Below are 24,394 nucleotides of genomic sequence, written 5' to 3' on the forward strand. Positions count from 1 at the left end.
TGCCTCCCCTCCACCTTCCCAAAAAAAGGGCCAGGAAGGGGATGGTCACACAGGACGCATCCCTGCGCCTCATGCAAGAGGCCACCCGTTTTTTAAAAAGCCCCCCCGAAGCGGAAGAATCCTATGGCTGCTACTTAGCCAGCAGGCTTCTTCAGATGGATTGGGAGCAGCGCCTCATTTGTGAGCGCCTATTTGGGGAAACAATCCATAAGGGGCTGCAGGGCACGCTAACACAAAACACCCAACTACATGAGGCAGCCCCCCCTCCTCCTCCTCCTCCTCCTCCTCCTCCTGCCACAACTGAAACACCAGAGCCACAGCCTCAAAAGAAGGCTACAGGGAAGGCTGCAGGGCAGCGTGGAGGAAAGGCTGCAGGGAAGAGAAGAAAATGATGACCTGGGTTCAGTCTGGTCTGACAGAAGACGCAGGCTGTTGTAGGACCACAGTCTGGGGACATCTAGATCATCTGCTGGTGCTGTTGATCTCTGGGATTCTTGGACCAGATTGTGCTCCCTCTTATATGGACTCCTCAAGATCCCAATTTTCTGGTACACCGACTTTTTCCAGCGTTGACTTCCTCTTTATTTTATTTTGACCATGAATAAATGGATATTTTTTGAGTTTAGCAAAAGACTTTATGTGTTTTCTTTGAAATCATTGATTTTACACACAATGTTAAATTAACAAGGGACAACAATCTCATTGAGTTTGAAAAAAAACACACCAAAAATACATTACTAATGTTAATAATGTTCAAGTGGTAAGTCTTGAAAATCCAAAAAATTACGTAACCAAAAACGGTGCTTTGGGTTAACTTTATCTAAAAACTAAAAAATAAACACTATAAAAAAAAAAAAAAATAATAATGGGTTCTTTGTGTTAACTTTACAAACCTAAAAAAAATAAAAAAAATAAAAAATAAAAAATAAAAAGGGGAAAAAGTATTATTAGTATGGAAACATTGTTTTAAAAAGGCATACTATATCATTCATGAGATCAAAGAGAAAAAGAATCCAGAAATCAGTTTGGGAGAACTCTGATTATGAACAGCAAAACACCTTCGTTCTTTAGAGCCTTCGTAAAGAAGAAATAAAATGCGCTGCATTGAACGATCACAGATTTTGCAGCGTGATGAATGTGCTACCTACAATACGAACACTAGTTTTACTAGACCGAGTGCTTCCGTTTAGTTTTTGCTTATGAGCATGCGTCGTTTTTTTGTCCGTCGGACTAGCATACAGACGAGCGGACTTCGGGGTCCGTCGTACTTACGACGTAAAGATTTGAAGCATGCTTCAAATCTAAAGTCCGTCGGATTTGAGGCTAAAAAAGTCCGTTGAAAGTCCGGAGAAGCCCACACACGATCGGATTACCAGCCACCTTTAGTCCGTCAGCGTCCGTTGGACTTTTGTAGACGAAAAGTCCGACCGTGTGTACGCGGCATTAACCAGCTGCAGGCAGGATTTAGGGATGATCTGAAGCCTAGGTATACTGCACAATCTGCAGGAGAGCTACGTGGTTTGACTATCAAACAGTCAAGTAATGGTCAAATGAGGGCACAAATGACAGACTGTACTTGCCTTCTGAGGCTGCTGTGAGCTGCATTGTTCATAACCAGCAGATACAGGCTACTAAAGGGATTGCAGTGGCCATTAGTTTTCATAAATGTAGGGTGTCCGTGCCTGTTCAGATCACCCATCGGAAAAATGGACACAGCAAAGTAAAGAGTCACATAATGAGGGAAGGAAAAGTAACTAAACGGGACAATAATGAGAACAGAGCAGCAGCAATCATGTCAGAGAGCTAAAAATGTGGAACAGGAAAACTTGAGTGTTAAGTGAAAGCAACAGGACGTTTGTTGTCCGTCTGTCTGGGGGATAACTATGGCGGTGAAGTCCTTTCATGTGTCTTCTGACCTCTCTGGGTGGTCATCCTACTTTTATTTCGGCAGAATATTCTTTGAGCAGGTTCGTTCTCTGTTGACTTATCATGCAGTGTTTTACTAGAATTTCAGTGCCAAAAAAGAAGAGGACAGAGAAAAAAAATAAAAGAAAGAAAAACACTTTTGGCAAACTGGCCGGGCCTGGAATTTAATGCTATTTTGGCTGCCTGACTTGAAGACGAGTGTTTGTAGCAAAGTGTAATCCTCTTTTCTCCTGAGAATAACGCTCCTTGCACCTGAGATTTGTTGATCAGATATTTAAATTCAGTGTAAATTTATGAGGAATTGAGCAGAATATATACATGCCAAATATACAAAATCTGCTAATGTATGCAACTCTTGCGTGCATTATGATTGTCAAACTGCAAGATCTGCCCCTGATCGGCTTGTCCAGAGGATTGTTCTTATAAGGCAATAATTGTTCTGTAGCAAAAAAATAAAAAATCTTTATGTAGCAAGGTCCCTAGCCGCCTCTGGTCTAATGAGAACCTCCAGGGCCAGAGATAGCTGACATCCTTTTGTATATGGTGGGTTGTAGAGGCATGGTGGGAGCAAAGCAGTTAGATTCATTGGGCGCCAGACACTTCTTGAATGCAAAAGAGATTTTATTTCTCTTAACAGAACTTTGGGAGAGAGGGTTATGGCTAGGACACCCTTAGGTAGTTGCAAGATTAATTAGCAGACTCCGAGACTTCAACAGGAGGACAGCCATGCAGGGAAAGGCATCCAGCGGGACGCCACATCTGCATGTGTAGAAATGCTGTCTCCTATGGCAACAGTTTTTAACAGTTTCTAACACAAAGTCTAACAGTTCCTTCACTTCCACTACAATCACTTCTTGTAGTTCTTCAGCCCACTGAGCTCCCAGTCTCTCACTAGACTAAATGATTCACTGCCACTGAATACCTTGAGCTCCTCCAATCTTCACGGTAGAATCTTCCTCAAGTGTCACCCCCCCGCTTCTCTGCTGGGTCCCTAGCTTGGCACTCAAGATACTTCTCAAGCTTCACCCCACTGGACTGCTTGGTCCCTGGCTTGACACACAAGGCTGCTCTGCAAGCGTCACCTCCGCTGGCTGGGTCCCTGGCTTAATACCGGCAGAACCGTCTCTTCTGGTTGTATTGCAAGCCGCAATCCCATCCCTGCGCAGCTCTCTTGCTTCTGGATAGGCCCTCAGACAGCCTAGCAGCCAGATGTGCCCGGGATAGGCCCAATCTACAGCCTAGCAGCCCGGGCAGTACAACACACATCCGCCCAGACAGCCATCCAGGTGGCACAGAACACAGATCACCTGACCTCACCCAAATGAATAGGTTCTCCCAGCAGGCCAAGGGATTCAAGAAAACCCCTGCGCATTGGCTAAGATGCCCCTTACCCATAATCAGGCCTTGCATCGTCCTCGTATCTAATGCCACTAGGTACCCGGCCACCTAGCGGCAGAAGAGAAAAGTGCAGCAATGCCAGACTTATTTATCCACAGTAATTACTCCTGCCAGTTAAATTTAGGAGCAACCCTGCCTAAACTCCAGGGTGCTACATCTACAATAATAATTATGAAAGAAATCTGACAAACTGGCTCCCTTACTTTCTAATGCCGTGTACACACGATCGGATTTTGCGACAACAAACGTTGGATGTGAGCTTGTTATTGGAAAGTCCGACTGTGTGAATTTCCGCCAACAAATGCTTGAGAGCAGGTTCTCAAATTTTCCGACAACAAACTTTGTTATCGGAAATTCCGATTGTGTGTACACAATTCCAACGCACAAAAGTCCACGTATGCTTGGAATCAAGCAGAAGATCCGCACTGGCTATTGAACTTCATTTTTCTTGGCTCGTCGTACATGTTGTACGTCACCGCGTTCTTGATGTTCGGAATTTCTGACAACATTTGTGCGACTGTGTATGCAAGACAAGTTTGAGCCAACATCTGTCGAAAATAAATCCATGGTTTGGTTGTCGGAAATTGTGCCGCATTCTGCCAATTACGCGGCATAACTCTTATATAGCGTGATAATCCCTAGAGATGCTTTTAAAGCCCAATTGAACCTTCAGTTTTTCACTGTCAGACCCATCCTTGCATTTTTTGCACATGTTTAAAAAATCATTTTAGGCCTGAAGATTACATAAAACTCCCAAATATTAAATATTTTCTGAAAGCAAACACCCTAGACTAAAATAGCGGTAGTTCCAATTTTTTATGTAACAAGATATTACTGCAAAGGTTTAGGAAACAAATTTTAGGGCAAGCAAATGCAATAAATTACCCACATTTTGGTAAAATATAAAAGACGAGGTTCCACCAAGTAAATAGATACCCAACACGCAGAACCTTAAATTTGTGTGGGCCTGGGAAATGGCAACAACCTTCAGTACCCTATATTTTCTATAGGCGAAGCTTCAAAACCCCCTGTAGGTCATCAGTTTAGTTTTACAGAGGAGTTCTTGTGCTAGAATTATTGCTTTCCCTCCGGCGTATGCAGAGTCACATGTAACATGTGTATTGTATTGCAATCAACATTTTCATGCGCAGGAGTCCCACACACATTTGTTCACGTACGTACGTGTGTATGTGTGGGGGTGGAGCTCAAAATTTTTTTTGGGGGGGGAGGGGGATTTCATGTGATTGGGTGTAACTTTATTTTTTTGTTTAACTTTTCATTTTCATCACATACGGGACGAAGAGTCCCCTATGTGGTGATTTTTTGGTAAAAGGCTCTTAAATGAGATATGCAGGGTCTAAAAGATCCTGCTTGTCTCATCTGGACTCCACTGAATGTATTGCAATGCAAATCATATTGCAATACATTCCTTTCCCGGCAATGCTAGCCGGGGAAAGTGACAGGATGAACCGGAAGTGACGTCATGTCCGTATGCTTTCACCTGACAGGCCGGACTCTGTCAGTTTTAGGCAGGACATACACGGTTCAGCAGGCACAGGTCGCGATTCGAACCGTGTATGGGCAGGCTGAATGTACCAAGTTGATTGATCGATCAACTTGGGTACAACCAGCATGCAGTGTTTTACTTGCGATTATCACTAGTGGCTGCTATAGACGCTAGCAATAATCACTGTTTTTTCCTGGTAGATGCACTATCAGATTTAGCATAACAAATTGAAGCCAAATTCCAACTCACACTTTATAAGCAGTTACAGCAACAGTTTTTTTTTTCCTTTTGGGATAAAGGTTCTACATACATAAAAGCTGATCATTGTAGGCACCCATATCAGTGGTAAGTAGTTTGTCTCATCCCTGTAACTGATATATCAGCAAGAGAGCTTTTTCTTTTAAAAATACAACAGACTTACTGGCCAGATCACCATGCAAAAATAAGGTAAAGAAGGAAAAAAAAGAAAACAGATGCAGCCATCACATCTAAGAATTAGTAATCTGCAATATAACAATAGTTTGCTTTTTGGTTTAATACCACTTTAAATCAGCTACATACATTCCGGGTGCATCAAAACCAAAGTTGTTTAATGTCCTACTGTTAGTTTTCTCTAGAAAGCAGTCACAGTCTGAGTAGAAAAGCCACCACGCTTGTCTGTCTACAAAGATCTGCCACACTCCTTGCTGAATTAGAATTGGTGGCTCTCAAAAAAGGGAGGGGCATAAACTCTGCTGATTGCATTACTATATTTCTGACTTAGCAGGGAGTGTATTGGACCCAGTGGCGGCCCATCCATTAGGCCCCCCTATCCATGCATCCAGCCCCCTAATCTACATGCAGGATGCCAGACGCATGGATTCCAATGGGGGGGGGGTTGAAGCACGTAATTAGAGCCAGAGGCTCTACTAGGCTTCACAAAAGGGTGGGCTGTGGGTGCAGAGAACTGCGCTCTGAGCCCACCCAGTTGTGTGACAATAGCGAATGAATATTCACTACTGTAACACTGATTCTCCTCGCGGCCAATCAGGAAGCGGGTTGTGAGACCCATCACCCGATTGGCCGAAAGGAGATCTGATGGGATTGACCGCCAGGAGGAGGGAGGAGACGCAGGGGAAGCAGCCAGAGAGAACAGCCCGAAGAGAAGCTGACGCTGCCCGGAATGCTGCCGCGGGATGGGTTAAGTGCGGGGAATTACCTGATTTACCTGAATTAACCACTTATCACCTGCTCACAGTACATTTACTGCTAGTGGGTGTCACAGAAACAAAGTACGGGTACTTCGCAATTCACTTCCTGGTTTTTAGGCACATTTGCGCATACCCCCTGCTGATTTGTGCTGTGATTGGACACAGCATGAGTTTGTCAGCAGGTTACATCCAATGATTTTGGCTGTATACCTGCTGATTGGATGTGGACAATCACAGCACAGAGTTTTGTGGTTAAAAACACACAGAACACCGAACAGCGATCTGTCTGTTTCTTCTCCCTGAATTCAACTTCAGGGAGAAAATGCAGCCCAATTCCTGTGAGTAAAAGCAGGGCACATACACTTGTTAGGCTTTGATTGCCCTTCTGATCATCCCGGGCTGGTCTACTGGGATTTTCACGCACAATCATCTGTAGGGTTTACAGAGAATGAGCCAAAAAAGAGAAAATATCCAGTGAGTGGAAGTTGTATGGATGAAAATTCCTTGTTGATGTCAGAGGTCAGAGGAGAATGGGCAGACTGGTTCGAGATGAGAAAGGCAACAATTACTCAAATAATCACTTGTTATAACCAAGGTATGCAGAATACCATCGCTGAATGCACAACACGTCGAACCTTGAAGCAGATGGGTTACAGCAGCAGAAGACCACACCGGATGCCACTCCTGTCAGCTAAGAAGAGGAAACTGAGGCTACAGTTTGCACAGGCTCACCAAAATTGGACAATAGAAGATTGGAAAAATGTTGCCTGGTCTGATGAGTCTCATTTTCAGCTGCGACATTCAGATGGTAGGGTCAGAATTTGGTGCAAACAACATAAAAGCATGGATCCATCCTGCCTTGTATCAACAATTTAAGCTGGTGGTGGTGGTGTAATGCTGTGGGGGATATTTTCTTGGCACACTTTGGGCCCCTTTTGAGCATCATTTAAATGCCACGACCTACCTGAGTATTTTTGCCAACCATGTCCATCCCCTTATTGTACCCATTGTACCCATCTTTTGATGGCTACTTCCAACAGAATAATGCACCATGTCACAAAGTTCAGATCATCTCAAACTGGTTTCTTGAACATGACAATGAGTTTACTGTACTCCAATGGCCTCCACAGTCACCAGATCTCAATCCAAAAGAGCATCTTTGGGATGTGGTGGAATGGGAGATTCGCATCATCGGCCGACAAATCTGCAGGAAGTACGTGATGCTATCATGTCAATATGGGCCAAAATCTCTGAGGAACGTTTCCAACACCTTGTTGAAAACCACCAAGAATTAATGAGAGGTATGGGAATCCGTTCTTTTTGTAGAATCATACTTATCTAGCTGAATGTCCCCCTGTCCCCCGCTGGCTCTAACACTAAGAACCAAGCTATCAAACACCGCCGATCGCTCGGTTCTCACAGCTCTCTGAGCAGAGAGCCGCTGACTGTCAGTCAGCGGTTCTCTGCTCTGCCCAATGTGCTCATTGGAGTGCTAGGCTGTGGAGGGGGCAGGAGTGGCCAGGTCAGGCTCTCAGCACCTCACTGAGAGTCTGAGCAGGGTGCCGGTCCAGGCATGTGGGTGGATCCCAACCATATGGTTGTGATCTTTGCCGAGCCTGGAACGGCTCTGTGACGTCAGCAGACAGCAGACTTCAGCACGCTGAAAAAGGATCACAGGAGTGCAGAACAAACTGCATTCCTGTGATCCACAGGAGAATTACAGCCAAACAAGCTTTGGCTGTACTTCTCCTTTAAGACAGTTCTAAAGCCAAAGGGGGTCCAACCTGGTACTAGCAAGGTGAACCTAATAAAGTGACTGGTGAGTGTACATACCATAGTTTGTAGAAGCTATAACTTTCACACAAAGCAATTAATATACACTTATTTGGATTGTTTTTTTTTTACCAAAGACATCTAGCAGAATACATTTAAATTTAAATTTATGAAGAAATTTGATTTTATTGGATATGTTTTATAACAGAAAGTAGAAATTGTTGTTTTTTTTCCAAAAATGTTCTGTTTTTTTTTCCATTTATATAGTAAAAAAAAACAAAAAAACGGTGATTAAATACCACCAAAAGAAAGCTTTATTTGTGTAAACAAAATAAATGATATAAATTTAATTTGGGTAGCAATTGCCAGTTAAAGTAGCACAGTGCTGAATGTCAAAAAATGGCTGATCATGAAGGGGATAAAACCTTCCTGAGGTCAAGTGGTTAAACTTAAAGTTCAATTAGGCTTTGAAAGTGCCAACAAACATTAGCCTGCATTGGTGGGCTCCAGTCAATAAAGCACTGTTATCCAGCTCCAGTCTGCAAGGGCCACAAATAGGTCACAATGTTGGTGCCATTAGAATAGTTTAAAAACTAAAGTTATTTTATTTCATTAAAAAATGTAATTGAACAGGAAATCGTAACTAAATGCATTTAACTAAAAGGTCAGCCCACCTGTAATTGATGTCTTAGCTATAGTTGAAGCCTACTGAGCTGAGTCAGACCCTGGCTTCTGCTCCTCCTGGCCCCCTGACTCCTTGCCACTTGGAAGTTCAGAGGGTTCCTATCCACTTTAGGGTGTTCCAGCCTCTCCTGTTACATTCTCCATAATGAAAAATAAATAAATAAAAAAGGATAGTGGGGGCCTATCATGAGGATGATCACAGCAGGTATGCAGCCCTGGGAACTCACCAACAGAGTGCCCATGAGACAAAAGAAGGGTTGGGGTGGTTTATCGGTCCACCATCCACCACAAACTGAGGTACTAGTTTCGGGTGGACTACCCCTCCTATCCTGGCTCAATGCCACAGATGTTTGCGATGACAGATAACAAAGCTGCTTTGTGCCAATCTCCCTGCTTAAGTGCCCATCTAACCAAGCGCAAATATTTGTGATATTCCTTAAAAAATTTTTTAAACAAGTCTACATTAAATCAACGTTTCTATAACTTTATTGCAGGTTTCAGGTGCCCACAAACAGATCTTTCCATGTCTGCACCTCGCAAGTTAAACATTTGGGCTGCTTCTACCTTAGTTATTTTCTCTTTGTGGTTTGGTGTGGGCAAATTAAAAGGACACAAACACGGCAGCATCTAATCCCTGGCGAGGGCGGCCCGGCAGGTCTTCGTAGTATGGAGCCCAACTTTATGTGCGTCAGAAATTATTACTTACGCTGCCTGACTTTGGTTCTGCTATAAACCTTCATAGGGAGAAACCGCGTTTCCCCGCATGGCGCGCTCAGCCTCTTAAATAAGCACCGCTGTACAGAGTCTATCATTAAAAGAAATGGAATCCTATTTATTTTGAAATATAAATGAGCGGGCAGTGTGTGGTTTTAAGTTTTCCTTCTCAGTGGAGCTGTGCCGGTCTGATTTGGCACTGCTTTGGTTTCCAGCAGCAGACAGCTCCCGGGGACATTTTAAAGGAGAACTTTATTTTCACTTTTTTTTTTAAATATATCCGAATGTAATCAGCCTAATGTCAATACATTTATCAGTGTGCGCTAACCTTGTTTCTGAGTACAGTGTGTAAAAACAGTATATACTGTATGCACATTGGGGACAGCCATATTTGCGTATTGCATATTAGGGCTTGGCTTCCTTTCCTATATAATGACTGTATTTTACTGCTCCTCACTTAGTGGGTCAGGGCTGACTGAACTGCAAACAATACACTATAACACAAATTAAATTAAGCTTATTTGAGCAGCCCTCAATGCTGAACTCCAGGAAACTTGAAAATCCTTCCTAGCAGTGGTGCTGCAGGGGTTAACTGCTTATTTAGGGGGGCACAAAATCAGTTTTCACTGCTCCTCCCCTCTTCCCCACTGCTAGACTGGCCCCCAAAGCATCTTCTCCCCCATACTCCAGCAGGCAAAGGTTCTGACGTCATCAGGATCAAAGCAGGGTTCAGCCCTGCATGGGATGTGATGATTCAAAGGGATAGTCCACTGCCAAAGCATTAGGGGAGCACCATCTGCTGGGGGAGCAGAGGATTGCGTAAGTAAAAGTGCTTTTATTCTCCCTAGAATAAGCAAGCAGGTGATCCTTGCACTGCTGGACTGCAAGGGAGAATTTGCATATTCCTGGAGTTGGGGTTTAAAGTGAACTTGTGTGTAAAATAATTCCTAACTGGTCTTATTGTAAATAGTAGATAGCTCCAGGTGCCTGTGTGCCTTCTCTGCTTCCCTGCAGAGAACCCTGAGATACCTAAAACATGAACGCATTTCAAATGTAATTGTCAGCCAAGCATCCTGGTATCTAGCCACTCTTCATCCTGCTTACCTGACTTATTGTTGCTTAGTAGATCCTCGTATAACAGACAGCCACTTTGGAAAATGTCCCCATCCCAGTAGTTTACTTCAAACAAGAATGCTATTCAGAATCCCTTATCTTCAAGTGTGACCACTAGGGGGGAGCAACTACAAATGTATATGTTAAATATAGGGATGAGCCGAACACCCCCCTGTTCGGTTCGCACCAGAACTTGCGAACAGGCAAAGAATTTGTTCAAACACGCGAACACCGTTAAAGTCTATAAGACACGAACATGAATAATCAAAAGTGCTAATTTTAAAGGTTTATATGGAAGTTATTGTCATAAAAAGTGTTTGGGGACCTCGGTCCTGCCCCAGGGGATATGAATCAATGGAAAAAAAGTTTTAAAAACAGACGTTTTTTCGGGAGCAGTGATTTTAATAATGCTTAAAGTGAAACAATAAAAGTGTAATCTCCCTTTAAATTTCGTACCTGGGGGGTGTCTATAGTATGGAACCCCAAAACAAAATAAAAAAAAAAAAAATGACGTGGGGGGTCCCCCTAAATTCCATACCAGGCCATTCAGGTCTGGTATGGCTATTAAGGGGAATCCTGGACAAAATTGAAAAAAAAAATGGCGTGGGGTCCCCCTCAAAATCTATACCAGATCCTTCAGGTCTGGTATGGATTTTAAGGGGAACCCCGCGCCAAAATAAAAAAAAAAAAAACGGCGTGGGGTCCCCCCAAAAATCCATACCAGACCCTTATCCGAGCACGCAACCTGGCAGGCCGCAGGAAAAGGGGGGACGAGAGAGCGCCCCCCCTCCTGAACCGTACCAGGCCACATGCCCTCAACATTGGGAGGGTGCTTTGGGGTAGCCCCCCAAAACACCTTGTCCCCATGTTGATGGGGACAAGGGCCTCATCCCCACAACCCTTGCCCGGTGGTTGTGGGGGTCTGCGGGCGGGGGGCTTATCGGAATCTGGAAGCCCCCTTTAACAAGGGGACCCCAGATCCTGGCCCTCCCCCCTGTGTGAAATGGTAAGGGGGTACAAAGGTACCCCTACCATTTCACAAAAAAATTGTCAAAAATGTTAAAAATGACAAGAGACAGTTTTTGACAATTCCTTTATTTAAATGCTTCTTCTTTCTTCTATCTTCCTTCAGTTTCTTCCTCCATCTTCTTCTTCTTCTGGTTCTTCCTCCTGTGTTCTTGTCCGGCATCTTCCTCGGCGGCATCTTCTTATCTTCTTCTCCTCGGGCCGCTCCGCATCCATGATGGCATGGAGGGAGGCTCCTGCTGTGTGACGCTTCTCTCTTCATCTTTTTCTCTTCATCTTCTTCTCTTCATCTTCTTTTCGGGCCGCTCCGCATCCATGATGGCATGGAGGGATGCTCCCGCTGTGTGACGCTTCTCCTCTTCTGACGGTTCGTGCGTCAAGTCTGACGCACGGGAACTTGACGGGAACTTCCCTGTGGCATTCCCTGTGATGTCATAAGGGGCGGGGTTACGTAACGGATGACCCCGCCCCTCGTTGTTTAAGAACCGTCAGAAGAGGAGAAGCGTCACACAGCGGGAGCCTCCCTCCATGCCATTGGAGTACAGTAAACTCATTGTCATGTTCAAGAAACCAGTTTGAGATGATCTGAACTTTGTGACATGGTGCATTATCCTGTCTGAAGTAGCCATCAGAAGATGGGTACAATAAAGGGATGGACATGGTTGGCAAAAATACTCAGGTAGGTCATGGCATTTAAATGATGCTCAAAAGGGGCCCAAAGTGTGCCAAGAAAATATCCCCCACAGATGAAGACAAGAAGATGAAGACAAGAAGATGAAGAGAAGAAGATGAAGAGAAAAAGATGAAGAGAAAAAAATGAAGAGAGAAGCGTCACACAGCGGGAGCCTCCCTCCATGCCATCATGGATGCGGAGCGGCCCGAGGAGAAGAAGATAAGAAGACGCCGCGGAGGAAGATGCCGGACGAGAACACCGGAGGAAGAACCAGAAGAAGAAGAAGATGGAGAAAGAAACCGAAGGAAGATAGAAGATAGAAGAAAGAAGATAGAAGATAGAAGAAAGAAGAAGCATTTAAATAAAGGAATTGTCAAAAACTGTCTCTTGTCATTTTTAACATTTTTGACAGTTTTTTTGTGAAATGGTAGGGGTACTTTTGTACCCCCTTACAATTTCACACAGGAGGGAGGGCCAGGATCTGGGGGTCTCCTTGTTAAAGGGGGCTTCCAGATTCCGATAAGCCCCCCGCCCGCAGACCCCCACAACCACTGGGCAAGGGTTGTGGGGATGAGGCCCTTGTCCCCATCAACATGGGGACAAGGTGTTTTGGGGGGCTACCCCAAAGCACCCTCCCAATGTTGAGGGCATGTGGCCTGGTACGGTTCAGGAGGGGGGGCGCTCTCTCGTCCCCCCCTCTTTTCCTGCGGCCTGCCAGGTTGCGTGCTCGGATAAGGGTCTGGTATGGATTTTTGGGGGGGACCCCACGACGTTTTTTTTTTTAAATTTTGGCGCGGGGTTCCCCTTAAAATCCATACCAGACCTGAAGGGTCTGGTATAGCTTTTGAGGGGGACCCCATGCCATTTTTTTTTTTAAATTTTGGCCGGGGTTCCCCTTAATATCCATACCAGACCTGAAGGGTCTGGTATGGAATGGAATGGAATATGGAATTTAGGGGGACCCCCCACGTCATTTTTCTTTTTTAATTTTGGTTCGGTGTTCCCCTGTGGGGAATTTCCATGCCGTTTTTATCAATGAACTTTTATGTGTATTGTCGGACCGGCAATTCATTAATAGCCGCGAGTAGTTTTAAATTACTTTTTTTCCTTTGAAATGTCATTTTGCTGTCAGACTGTTCTAAACACGGGAAACATGCGCCCCTTTACAGGCATACTATAGATACCCCCAGGTACGAAATTTAAAGGGATATTACACTTTTATTGTTTCACTTTAAGCATTATTAAAATCACTACTCCCGAAAAAACGGCCGTTTTTAAAACTTTTTTTTGCATTAATTCATGTCCCCTGGGGCAGGACCCAGGTCCCCAAACACTTTTTATGACAATACCAGGCATATAAGCCTTTAAAATTAGCACTTTTGATTTCTCCCATAGACTTTTAAAGGGTGTTCCGCGGCATTCGAATTTGCCGCGAACACCCCAAATTGTTCGCTGTTCGGCGAACTGGCGAACAGCCGATGTTCGAATCGAACATGAGTTTGACTCAAATTCAAAGCTCATCCCTAGTTAAATACAATTGTGAAACTATGGGGCAGCCAACAGGCCAACACCTGTTTAACTATGTGGCAAATAAAACAAAAACATGACAAGTCTTGCTAAATGTTGTTTTTTTAATGCTATCAATCTCTGCCAAGTTCTTCCCTCCCAAGGGAAAAATGCCTCATTGGTCATTGGGTTGATTTACTAAAGGCAAATGCACTTTGATTTACTAAAGGCAAATGTACTAAAGACTGTGCACTTTGCAAGAGCAGTTGCTCCAGAGCTTAGGAAATGAGAAGAAGCTCTGCTGACTTTCACTATCCAATCATGTACAAGCAATAATTATGTTTTTTATATTTTCCTTGTACGTGATTGGGTATTTTTTGCAAAGTGAATGTTTACCTCATTTACTAAGCTCTGGAGCAACTGCACTTTGCAAAGTGCAAAGTATATTTGCCTTTAGTAAATCATCCCCCATAGTGTTATCTCTCACACGCTAGCAAGATCTCAGTAGTCCTTGTCACTTTTAAAATCTAATACTGCTGAAATGGAGGGTGTACTCCATCCTGTATCACCTTACAGCTTTGTTTGCAAAGTGGCCATTTAGGTGCTTAATTTTTATTTAAAGTATATCTAAAGCCAGAACTTTTGGTTTCTTTTTTGATAGAGTAGGGAAGAGTTAAAACCGCTGTCAGTTTTTGAAAATCTGTGTCTGTAAATGGAGATTTGCCTTCACTTCCTGTCCTGTAGATTCAACAGAAGGGACAGTATCCTTCCAATGTGAAAGAAATGACCTCTTCTTCCCTGTACACACGATCGCACATTCTGAAAACAAAATCCTTTGGATTTTTTCCGACGGATGTTGGCTCAAACTTGTCTTGCATACACACGGTCACACAAAGTTGGTCGGAAATTCCAAACGTCAAGAACGCGGTGACGTACAACACGTACGACGAGCCGAGAAAAATTTAGTTCAATAGCCAGTGCTGCTCTTCTGCTTGATTCCGAACATGCGTGCCACTTTGTCTGTCGGAATTGTCTACACACGATCAGAATTTATGCAAATGGATTTTGTTGTCAGAAAATTTTAGAGCCAGCTCTCAAACTCTGTGTGTCTGAAATTCCGATGGAAAAAGTCCAATGGAGCGTACACATGGTCGGAATTTCCGACAACAAGCTCCGATCGCACATTTTCCGTCGGAAAGTCCGATCGTGTGTACAGGGCATTCGACTTAGACTTTTGTGACTGGAACAAGGGTCCCCATTAGAAGGTTTCCCCTCTATTCCTGTTCTGGTGGTGACTCAAGATTTTGGATTTACTCTCACTTTCATTCCAATGTCATTCGTAATCAGTAAAATTAAAGGAAATAAATCTCCCTGACGGGGGCACAGACAACAATACAAACCTGACCGGGGTTCCATCCCCTCACTGATCTATCCAAATCTAAAAATAAAGTTTTGCCTTTAGTTTTAAAATTGTTTTTTTTTCATAAAAAATATGTATACAATATATTGGAATTGTTACTCTGTAATTTGATGTTATTTAAAATCACTTTTTTCCTCTCCACAGCTTATTATGAACTTGTTATGGCTGCTAAAAGCAATAATGCAAGTAGAGGCTGCTGATGGCTATTTTTTTCCCTAAAGATTTACAACTGACCAAAGTACATTTCTTTTCTTTCATTTGCCACAGTGCCTGAGTACAACAATTTGATAAGATGCCCACATTATCATGGGCATGAGGCAATTTGATTTTATTTCCTTTTCTTTATGTTACTGATGCTTTATGAATTCGTCTACACATTTATACATATAAAAAAGTAAGTTAGACGTTCTGTAGAGGACACCTATGCTTTGCATTCCACAAGAAACTCAACATACTATTTAAACTCCAGGCTAATAATGTCCTGTCTAGACTGTCTCTCTAGACACACGTCTCTTTGTAACTGCTGAGAAGAATGATCCGCTATTAAACGGGCTGCGGGAAGCAGAGAGGAATGACAAGGAGCTCTCTTTCTTTCCCTTTCTCTGTCTCCCTCTCTTCCTCATTTCCTCCCCCCCCCTCTTCTTTCTCCCTTTCTTCATTTTTTTTTCTCTTTATCTGTCACACTCTTTGTCTTCATTCTCTATCCTGTCCCCCATCTTTATCACCCTCTGTCTCCACCTCTCCCTCTTCTATCTTTATCTCCCCCTCTCTAACCATCTCCCCCCTACATCTTATCACCCCCCAACCTGCTCCATCTAATCCTCATCATCTTATTCTCCCCCCTCTCCATCATCCCAACCCCCCTCCCCCTTATTTTTATTTCACTAATCCAATCTTTATCTCACTCCCTCTCTCCCATCTCCCCCTCCATCTTATCTCCCTCTCCCCATTTTTATTTTCCTTTCTCTCCATAACCCTGCCCCTCTCTTTATCTCTTCCCCCTTCATCTTATCTCCATCCTTATCTCCCTTTCTCTCCATCTCATCCCTCTATCTTTATCTTTTTATCTCTTCTCACCTTCATCTTGTTTCCCTCCCAGACAGCTGTTTTAAGAGAGTCTTTGGACATGGCCATTGAGCTACTGCATCATCTCTACGAATCCAAACCAATCCCAGACACCTTTGAGGTCAGAAACTCAACACGACAACAGTTGGGGGTCATCAAAATTAAATGAGATCCTTACCTGGAAAGCGGGCTTGTGTGTTAGCCTTTGACATTTCTCAAAGATGTTTTACAAGCTATTTCAAGCATTGTCAAAATGGGACAGCTGCAGTAGTCTCTTGAAGTTGGGAATTGAGTTTTTAGGGTGAGAGTTTAAAGTGGTTCTCTAAAAAGACTACTTTTATATGCTCACGTGGGGTTGGGCATTTACAACCATGAGACCGCCAAAGAAACCTCTCATGAGGGAAAAGTAAGAGCTGACCCCCTTCCCACAATGCTGGCTTCCTAGCTATCTCTGGATTCCCCATCTTTATTTCACACCCCATCATCTTATCTCCCTCTCTCTCTAACCCCCTCCCCCTATCTTTAACTCTCCCTCCATCGTATCTCCATCTCTCCAGCCTTATCCCCTCTCTCTCCATCACCATCTTATCTCCCTCTCTCCCCATCCTTATTTTCCTTTATCTCCATAACCCTCTATCTACCTTTATTTCCCACTGTCTCTTCCCCCTCCATCTTATCTCCATCCTTATCTCCCTTTTTCTCCATCTTGCCCCTCTATCTTTATATTTTTCTTTCTTCTCCCTTTCATCTTATTTCCCTCACCCCATCTTTATTTCCCCCCCATCATCTTATCTCCCTATCTCTCCAACCTCCTCCCCTCATCTTTAACTTCCTCTCTCACTTCCCCCCTTCATCATATCTCTATCTCTCCAGCCTTATCCCCCCTCTCTTCATCTCCACCTCCATCTTATCTCCCTCTCCATCTTATCTCCCTCTCCCCACCCCTTCTTTCTCTTCTTGCTTTCCCTCCTGATCTCTCTTTTCACTCTTTCTCTCTAATGCCTGTCAATTTAGCTCAGGTATATTGACATGGTTTAAAAAAAGATTCTATACAGAAAATAAAAATAGAACTGTCATAGAGTTATAAAGGACCCGTCAAGATGGCTGATACCAGACACAACCACAGCTCTCATTCATGAGAACTGGTTTTAAAAGTCTTGAGATGCAGGCCCTCAACAGTGGATAGGAGTCTTAATTATGACAGGGTCCCTTTATACATATAATGGCAACCTAACTAGGTAAATGCAGATGCTGCAAAGTGCTAGTGAAAATCTTTTTTTCCTTAACTGTTCTTCGCATGCAAGTAATGACTTCAGTGCCAAGTTAAAGCTCTGACATACCCTTCCTGCATTGTGTTTCTATATAAGCCAAGTAAGGTACACATATTGTTCTAAAGAGAAAAGGGGTCTACCACAGCTCTGGTTTACAGTTAAATGTCTGTGTTTGCAAAAATACTTCTAATAAATTTAGATTCAACCCACAAAATTGCAGTCATCTCAATCTGGGGTTTGGTGGTTTAGTGTGGACTCTTTGCTTCACCAGTTCATATCATGTCTACCTGTAAATGCTAAGTGTGTAGTGTGAATAATTCAAGGTAGCGCACAGACAGAGATGTAATAAGGCAAAGGTCAAGGCAGGCTGCCAAAAAACACGCAAAATAATTGCAGAATATTAGATGGACTTACAGTGAGCAAAGAAGTATTTAGTCAGCCACCAATTGTGCAAGTTATCCCACTTAAAAAGATGAGAGAGGCCTGTAATTGTCATCATAGGTATACCTCAACTATGAGAGACAAAATGTGGAAACAAATCCAGACAATCAGATTGTCTGATTTTTAAAAGAATTTATTTGCAAATTATGGTGGAAAATAAGTATTTGGTCAATATCAAAAGTTTATCTCAATACTTTGTTATATATCCTTTGTTGGCAATGACAGAGGTCAAACGTTTTCTGTAAGTCTTCACAAAGTTGTCACACACTGTTGCTGGTATGTTGGCCCATTCCTCCATGCAGATCTCCTCTAGAGTAGTGATGTTTTGGGGCTGTCACTGGGCAACATGGACTTTTAACTCCCTCCAAAGGTTTTCTATGGGGTTGAGATCTGGAGACTGGCTAGGCCACTCCAGGACCTTGAAATGCTTCTTAGTTGCTTGGGTGGTGTGTTTGGGATCATTGTCATGCTGAAAGACCCAGCCGCGTCTCATCTTCAATGCCCTTGCTGATGGGAGGAGGTTTGCACTCAAAAACTCATGATACATGGCCCCTTTCATTCTTTAATTTACACGGATCAGTTATCCTGTTCCCTTTGCAGAGAAACAGCCCCAAAGTTGCCACCCCTATACTTCACAGTAGGTATGGTGTTCTTTGGTTGCAACTCAGCATTCTCTCTCATCCAAACACGACGAGTTGTGTTTCTACCAAACAGTTCTACTTTGGTTTCATCTGACCATGTGACATTCTCCCAGTCCTCTTCTAGATCATCCAAATGCTCTCTAGCTAACCTCAGACGAGCCCACACATGTACTGGCTTAAGCTGGGGGACACATCTGGCACTGCAGGATCTGAGTCCCTGGTGGCGTAGTGTGTTACTGAAGGAAGCAATTGTTACGTTGGTCCCAGCTCTCTGCAGGTCATTCACTAGGTCCCACAGTGTGGTTCTGGGATTTTTGCTCACCGTTCTTGTGATCATTTTGACCCCACGGGGTGAGATCTTGTGTGGAGCCCCAGATCGAGGGAGATTATTAGTGGTCTTGTATGTCTTCCATTTTCTAATTATTGCTCCCACAGTTGATTTCTTCACACCAAGCTGCTTGCCTATTGCAAATTCAGTCTTCCCAGCCTGGTGCAGATCTACACTTTTGTTTCTGGTGTCCTTCGACAGCTCTTTGGTCTTCACCATAGTAGAGTTTGGAGTGTGACTGTTTGAGGTTGTGGACAGGTGTCTTTTATACTGATAACAAGTTCAAACAGGTGCCATTAATACAGGTAATGAGTGGAGGACAGAGGAGCCTCTTAAAGTAGAAGATACAGGTCTGTGAGAGACAGAAATCTTGCTTGTTTGTAGGTGACCAAATACTTATTTTCCACCATAATTTGCAAAAAATTCTTTCAAAAATCAGACGATGTGATTGTCTGGATTTGTTTCCACATTTTGTCTCTCATAGTTGAGGTATACCTATGATGACAATTACAGGCCTCTCTCATCTTTTTAAGTGGGAGAACTTGCACAATTGGTGGCTGACTAAATACTTTTTTGCCCCACTGTATATCTAGAATAAAATTGGGAATCGTAAGTCAGGATGCCAATTTGTTTTGTTCAGGATTTATATTTGCTCCCTAGTGATACCAGGCACACAAGGAAGGGTTGTGGTAAAAACAGGAGGCATTAATTGGCACAGTTTGAAACACAGCACACCCAACTAAAGCTAAAGAATGCCAGCCATGTAGCTGGCCCCTGGGAACCCAGAATCGCTGCTGGCCTGTGGCAGGTTGAGTGGCAGCTGGTGGTTGTTTAGAATTGGCTACCGCAAATCAAATAATAAAGAATAAAGAGATTTTAATGGTGGGTTCCAAACTTCAAAATACTATATGGGGAATCTTGGAAATTAATCTAAGGCTCTCTTACCTTCCTTTCTGAGTTCTGTTGGTCGCAATGATGGTTGTGTTGCTTAGCTGAGTTTCGGCTGATGTGTTCAAGGATCGGTCAATGCTGAACTCCAGGAAGGTGACATTTAGGTCGAACGGAGCAGTCTCATCATTGTCATCATAGTCGACATACAGATTTTCCAGGTTGGGTTCCACGGAATTTAGAGGTTCCCCTTGAGAGAAAATGACACTTCTGTTTAAGCTATGGAAAGGCTCTCTGGAGTCTGAACTCTTGCCAGAGAACTTCTTCATAATGGCATTTCCAGACAAGAACTCCTTTGAGGTTAATCGGGGGGTGGCATCCTGATCTCCGTCACCTGTCATAAAAGTTGTTTGATTTGTGTTTATATCTGCAAAGACAAAATAGGAAAGGCATTATTAAAAGACATTTAAAACAAACCTTTCCCGAAGGCTGAAATTGCTGACTGGAAAAGGCTTGTTATGCCGATCATTGACTTTAAACAAGTATATGAAGAGTTGGAGTAAAGTCATAAGTCATGATAAGCATTCTTCTTTTAAGTTAATGACTTAAAGTATTTAAGCCAGAAAAGCAGCTAGGAAACTAGCATTTTCAGAGCGGGAAGTCAGAAATGGCAGCCTCCATTTTTGTTTTTTTGCAGAAACTTTTTCAGTTTAAAAATGTAATTTCAGTCTGACTAAAATAGGCCCCTGTGATAATTTAAAGCTGTGTTAACAGCCTTGTTAGACTGCTAGATAAAAAACACAAGAAAGGCTAAAAATACTCGCCTTTGCTTGAAGAACACACAGCTCCAAGCTTCCTTCAGTTGGTCACATGACCAAAACTTTAGACATTTGGTCACAAGATCACTGTTAACGTATTAAGGGTGGGGAATGGCCAATCTGAACTCCACTCCAGGCTTTGTTAAGGTTAATTTATTGTGTTTTTTTCTGTTAATAGTGTTTCATTTTATGTTTTATTATACATTAGAGCAGGGGTCTCAAACTAGCGGCTCTCCAGCTGTTGCAGAACTACAATTGCCATGAGGCATTGCAAGGCTGACAGTTACAAGCAGGACTCTCATAGGCAGAGGCATGATGGGTATTGTATTTCCGCAACAGCTGGAGGACCGCCAGTTAGAGACCCCTGTATTAGAGTGTTTAAATATATGGGAACCACAATAGTTGCTCATTACATTTGCAGGCTGTGCTTCCCATTAATAGACCAGCACGGTAAAACTTTGCTGTACAGTTTCCCAAGTTCAATGACAGCCTACTTGTGCTGGTTTGAAAATGGTACATTTGCTAGTTGTTTTTTCCTTTAATCTCAGTAGGAAGGACCTTGATTGTACTTTTTAGAGGCACAGACAGCCGCTGTTGAGATAACTGACAAAAAATGAGCACATTGCAATAATCAGTGACTTCTGCTGTAGAATAAAAATTCTCTAAAGCTACCTTTTATAGCTTTGCATTTTGTCCTTCGGTCACAATCCATTTTTTCCCCTCCCTCATACACTTCATTTGTCTGTTGTCCTCCGGCAGAATTGAATCCTTCCAATGAGGTCTGCCATCCTAAACCAGGTGCCTTTTCTTTTGGTCGCCCTCTTTGAAGGTTAGCAACATAGCTAGTGTTTACAGATGACAAGTCCTCTTCCAGCTCTTTGCTCTCTTCGCTTTCCGATTCGGGGAATGGGTAATACACAGGCTGAGTGATTCGTGAATGCGGCCTTCGTAGGAGAGTGTACTGGAAAGTGATGGAAGGATTCTTGCCATTTTGGTTCCAGACCTGCAAAGTGAGACAAGTGTTTGCTTCTTATCATGAACCTGCAGTTAGAAAATACCACATAAACCAGCATTAGTATGCAGTAGCCAGCACTATAATGTGCCCACGCATACTCTTGGCTTGTGATGATTCAGATCCATCATTCTCCAAAAGCCTCGAAACCCAGGCCACATCTAGAATGCAAATAACAACTTTGCAGCAAGTTTGAGGTCAGCCATGTCCCACCCTCCACCACCTCCCACAATATATTGTAGCAGCTTCTGGATCTGATTTTCTATCCAGGATAAGTACTGACATCTTATTATGCTTGCATCTGTATCTTTTTGTTACAGGTTCACGTTAAAGAGGACCATCACATTTGTACTTAAAGAAGAATTCCAGGCATTTTATATTTTTACATAGGTACATTGATCCAGCTTGAACCAATATAACTAGGAATATACCATACCTGGCCACTGCCTCTGGAAGCTGGAAATCATTGAAGTAGATTTGGTTACTTCGGTGATCTCCACTTGCTTTTGGGTCCCATGCTGAGATGCTGGTCTGATGCATTGTGAATACAGGAGGTCAGCCACTCGGTACGGGCGCCATTTGGAAAATGCTTTGCACTTTCTGAATGAATGCAAAGCGTTCTCTGATTGGACAAGGGGGAGACTTTGGGCAGTGACATCAAACTCTCCATCGTGTCCAATCAGAGAACGCTTTGCATTCATTTGGTGGTAGTGGTGCCTACTTCAGTGATTTCCAGCTTCCAGGGACATTGGCCAGGTATGGCATATGCATATTCCTAAAATATATATAAACCAGCCTGCGCTCAGTGAAAAACTTCAAAAGATGGCTGCTAACAAAAGGAATACAAGAAATTCCTAAACAAAATACTGTAAATATAAGTATTTATAGTACCGAACCAGAAAAAATGGTATGTGAACAATTAAATAAATAAATAAAAGTAAATAATCAGTGTCTTATAGTCTGTAAATGATATAAAAAAATATTACTAATATATAATCACTATATATATTAGTATTTATTTTTTTAATTGATAACATAGCATTTTATCTATTTAGACGCTATAAATACTTACATGTGGTATATACATAGTTGCATTGGTCCAAGTGGGCCAATGTAACTATATAAAAATATACCATGCCTAAAATTTATCTTTAAAACATAACTCCAACGCAAACTTTTCTTTGTTTTGGACAAAGTAAGGACAATGTAGGACTTCAGTCTTTTTGTTTAGTTTTGGATCTATGTTTCCATTATGGAGAGTTCATCTCTCCTTTTTGTCAGAAGAAGTGATAGAAAAACTCTCTTGTCATTTGGATAGCAAGTGATGGGAAATCTCTCCAGTGGGGACATTGGAGAAGTCTACCCAATGCTAACAAAAATAAATTTACCGTAATTTGGAGTTTGGCTTTAAGAGGTGTTTCCACCATATGTAAATGTATCTAAATCCCTCTCAATAATTAACGGATAAAAGTCTTCCTCCCTGCAGAATACATCTATACTGTGCCGTATCCTCCCTATAGTCAATCCCTCGTTTTTGGCCACTTGTGAGTGAGTGGTCAACAGAGCTACATCAAAGTCTTTTCTGTTTGTGTCCAGAGGGTTTACTGAGTCCAGAGCATCATGCATCACCATGACACATCTCACCTAAAAACAGAACATCTTACTAATGTGGTAAATTTTGTATCATTAGCAATACTTACAGATGGAGCGGACAAGAATGGCAATCGTGTCCCGTGTGTCTTTTATCCTGCATTTTCTTACAGTGCCACGACTTAACTGCACACAAAGTGGCTGTAACTCTTCTGTACTGTTCGAGGATAGCATGATGTAAGCTGGAGTTTCCCTTAAACACATTGTTCTGTCATATATAAATTGCCAATATTCTTGGCTTGAACCGTATTTTAAAGAAATACTTTTTTTTAAATGTTTTGCTGCTGTGTGACCCACTGGGACAGTCATTCTGTATAAAGAAAGTTGAGCGAGGAAGCTTTTCCTCTGCCTGGAAATGAAGCCAGGGAATATTAATCAGGTATACCAGATCATAGATCAGCAAAGGACAGAGAAAAGTCAGGACAAGGCGTATAGGCTGAGCAGCTTATATTGGCCCTACTCTCTTTCAAGACCAGGCCAAGTGTGCCCCCCAACCAAAAAAAGGTTGCTTTGGAAATACCTATTTGTAGCCAGTAAATTATATTCCAGTTTTTTTGTATTCTATGACTTGGCTCTAACTGTGTATTTAAATTTCACAAGTGATATGTTCTCTTCGCAGACAAAGCAGTCCCCTGGTATTCAAGCATTTGAAGTTGCTGACTTTGCTGCACTCATTTGCAGATGATGGAAAGTGGTGGGACTTACCATGATGTTCAGGCCCCGGTTGGTTGGTCCTTGAGCCACAATATATTCTATTCCTGTCTCATACACATCCATGGGCCTACGGTACTTGAATACAGTTCCGGCAATGTTAAAATTTTTTGGGCTGTCAACCTTAAAGTTTCCATTGAAGTAGTAGTATCCGGAATCATCTGTAACAGCTTGAGAACACAGACAGAGATCAGCTTGATACATAGATGCACTTTTAGTGGTACTGTCATTTGGAAACAATGTTTTAATGGACCACTCCACCGAAAAGTGATATTTTAGCTATAGGTGAAGTTTGGTATATCAAGTCATTCCTCTTATATGTCTTGAATACTATTTCTGTCCATCTGGGAATTTCAGGTATCCCCGCCTACCTTTGAATGTTCCAGTTCCTTCCATTACACTCTCTATGACGTAAAATAAAATTTAAAAATAAATAGTCAGGAACCCTCCATAATGATCACAACAGAGGTGTAGAGTAAAGAACTCATCAACATAGATCCTGGGAGATAGAATAAAAAATTTCAAGGGGCTCCATCGCTTCATCGAACACTATGTGTGAAGTATCGGCTCCTTTGTCACAATCTGAGCCTAATTACCTTCAAGTATCCTGGTTGTTCCGGGTGTGAATGAAAGGCAAAG

General features: G+C 42.7%; 1 protein-coding gene across 1 annotated transcript in view; it reads right to left on the bottom strand.

Annotated features, from left to right (window-relative positions):
- The window catches only part of ADAMTSL2 (ADAMTS like 2), a 162,765-nt gene that overhangs the window by 67,545 nt on the left and 70,826 nt on the right, over window positions 1-24,394 (bottom strand). The window contains exons 10-12 of the mRNA XM_073599673.1: window positions 23,750-23,925; window positions 21,055-21,385; window positions 19,622-19,991 (exon numbers count right to left, since the gene is read on the bottom strand). Of these exons, the coding sequence (XP_073455774.1) occupies window positions 19,622-19,991; window positions 21,055-21,385; window positions 23,750-23,925 (877 nt within the window). The remainder of the gene's footprint in view (window positions 1-19,621; window positions 19,992-21,054; window positions 21,386-23,749; window positions 23,926-24,394) is intronic.

This window comes from Aquarana catesbeiana, linkage group LG09, assembly GCF_042186555.1.
Source record: "Aquarana catesbeiana isolate 2022-GZ linkage group LG09, ASM4218655v1, whole genome shotgun sequence".
Lineage (NCBI taxonomy): Eukaryota > Metazoa > Chordata > Amphibia > Anura > Ranidae > Aquarana > Aquarana catesbeiana.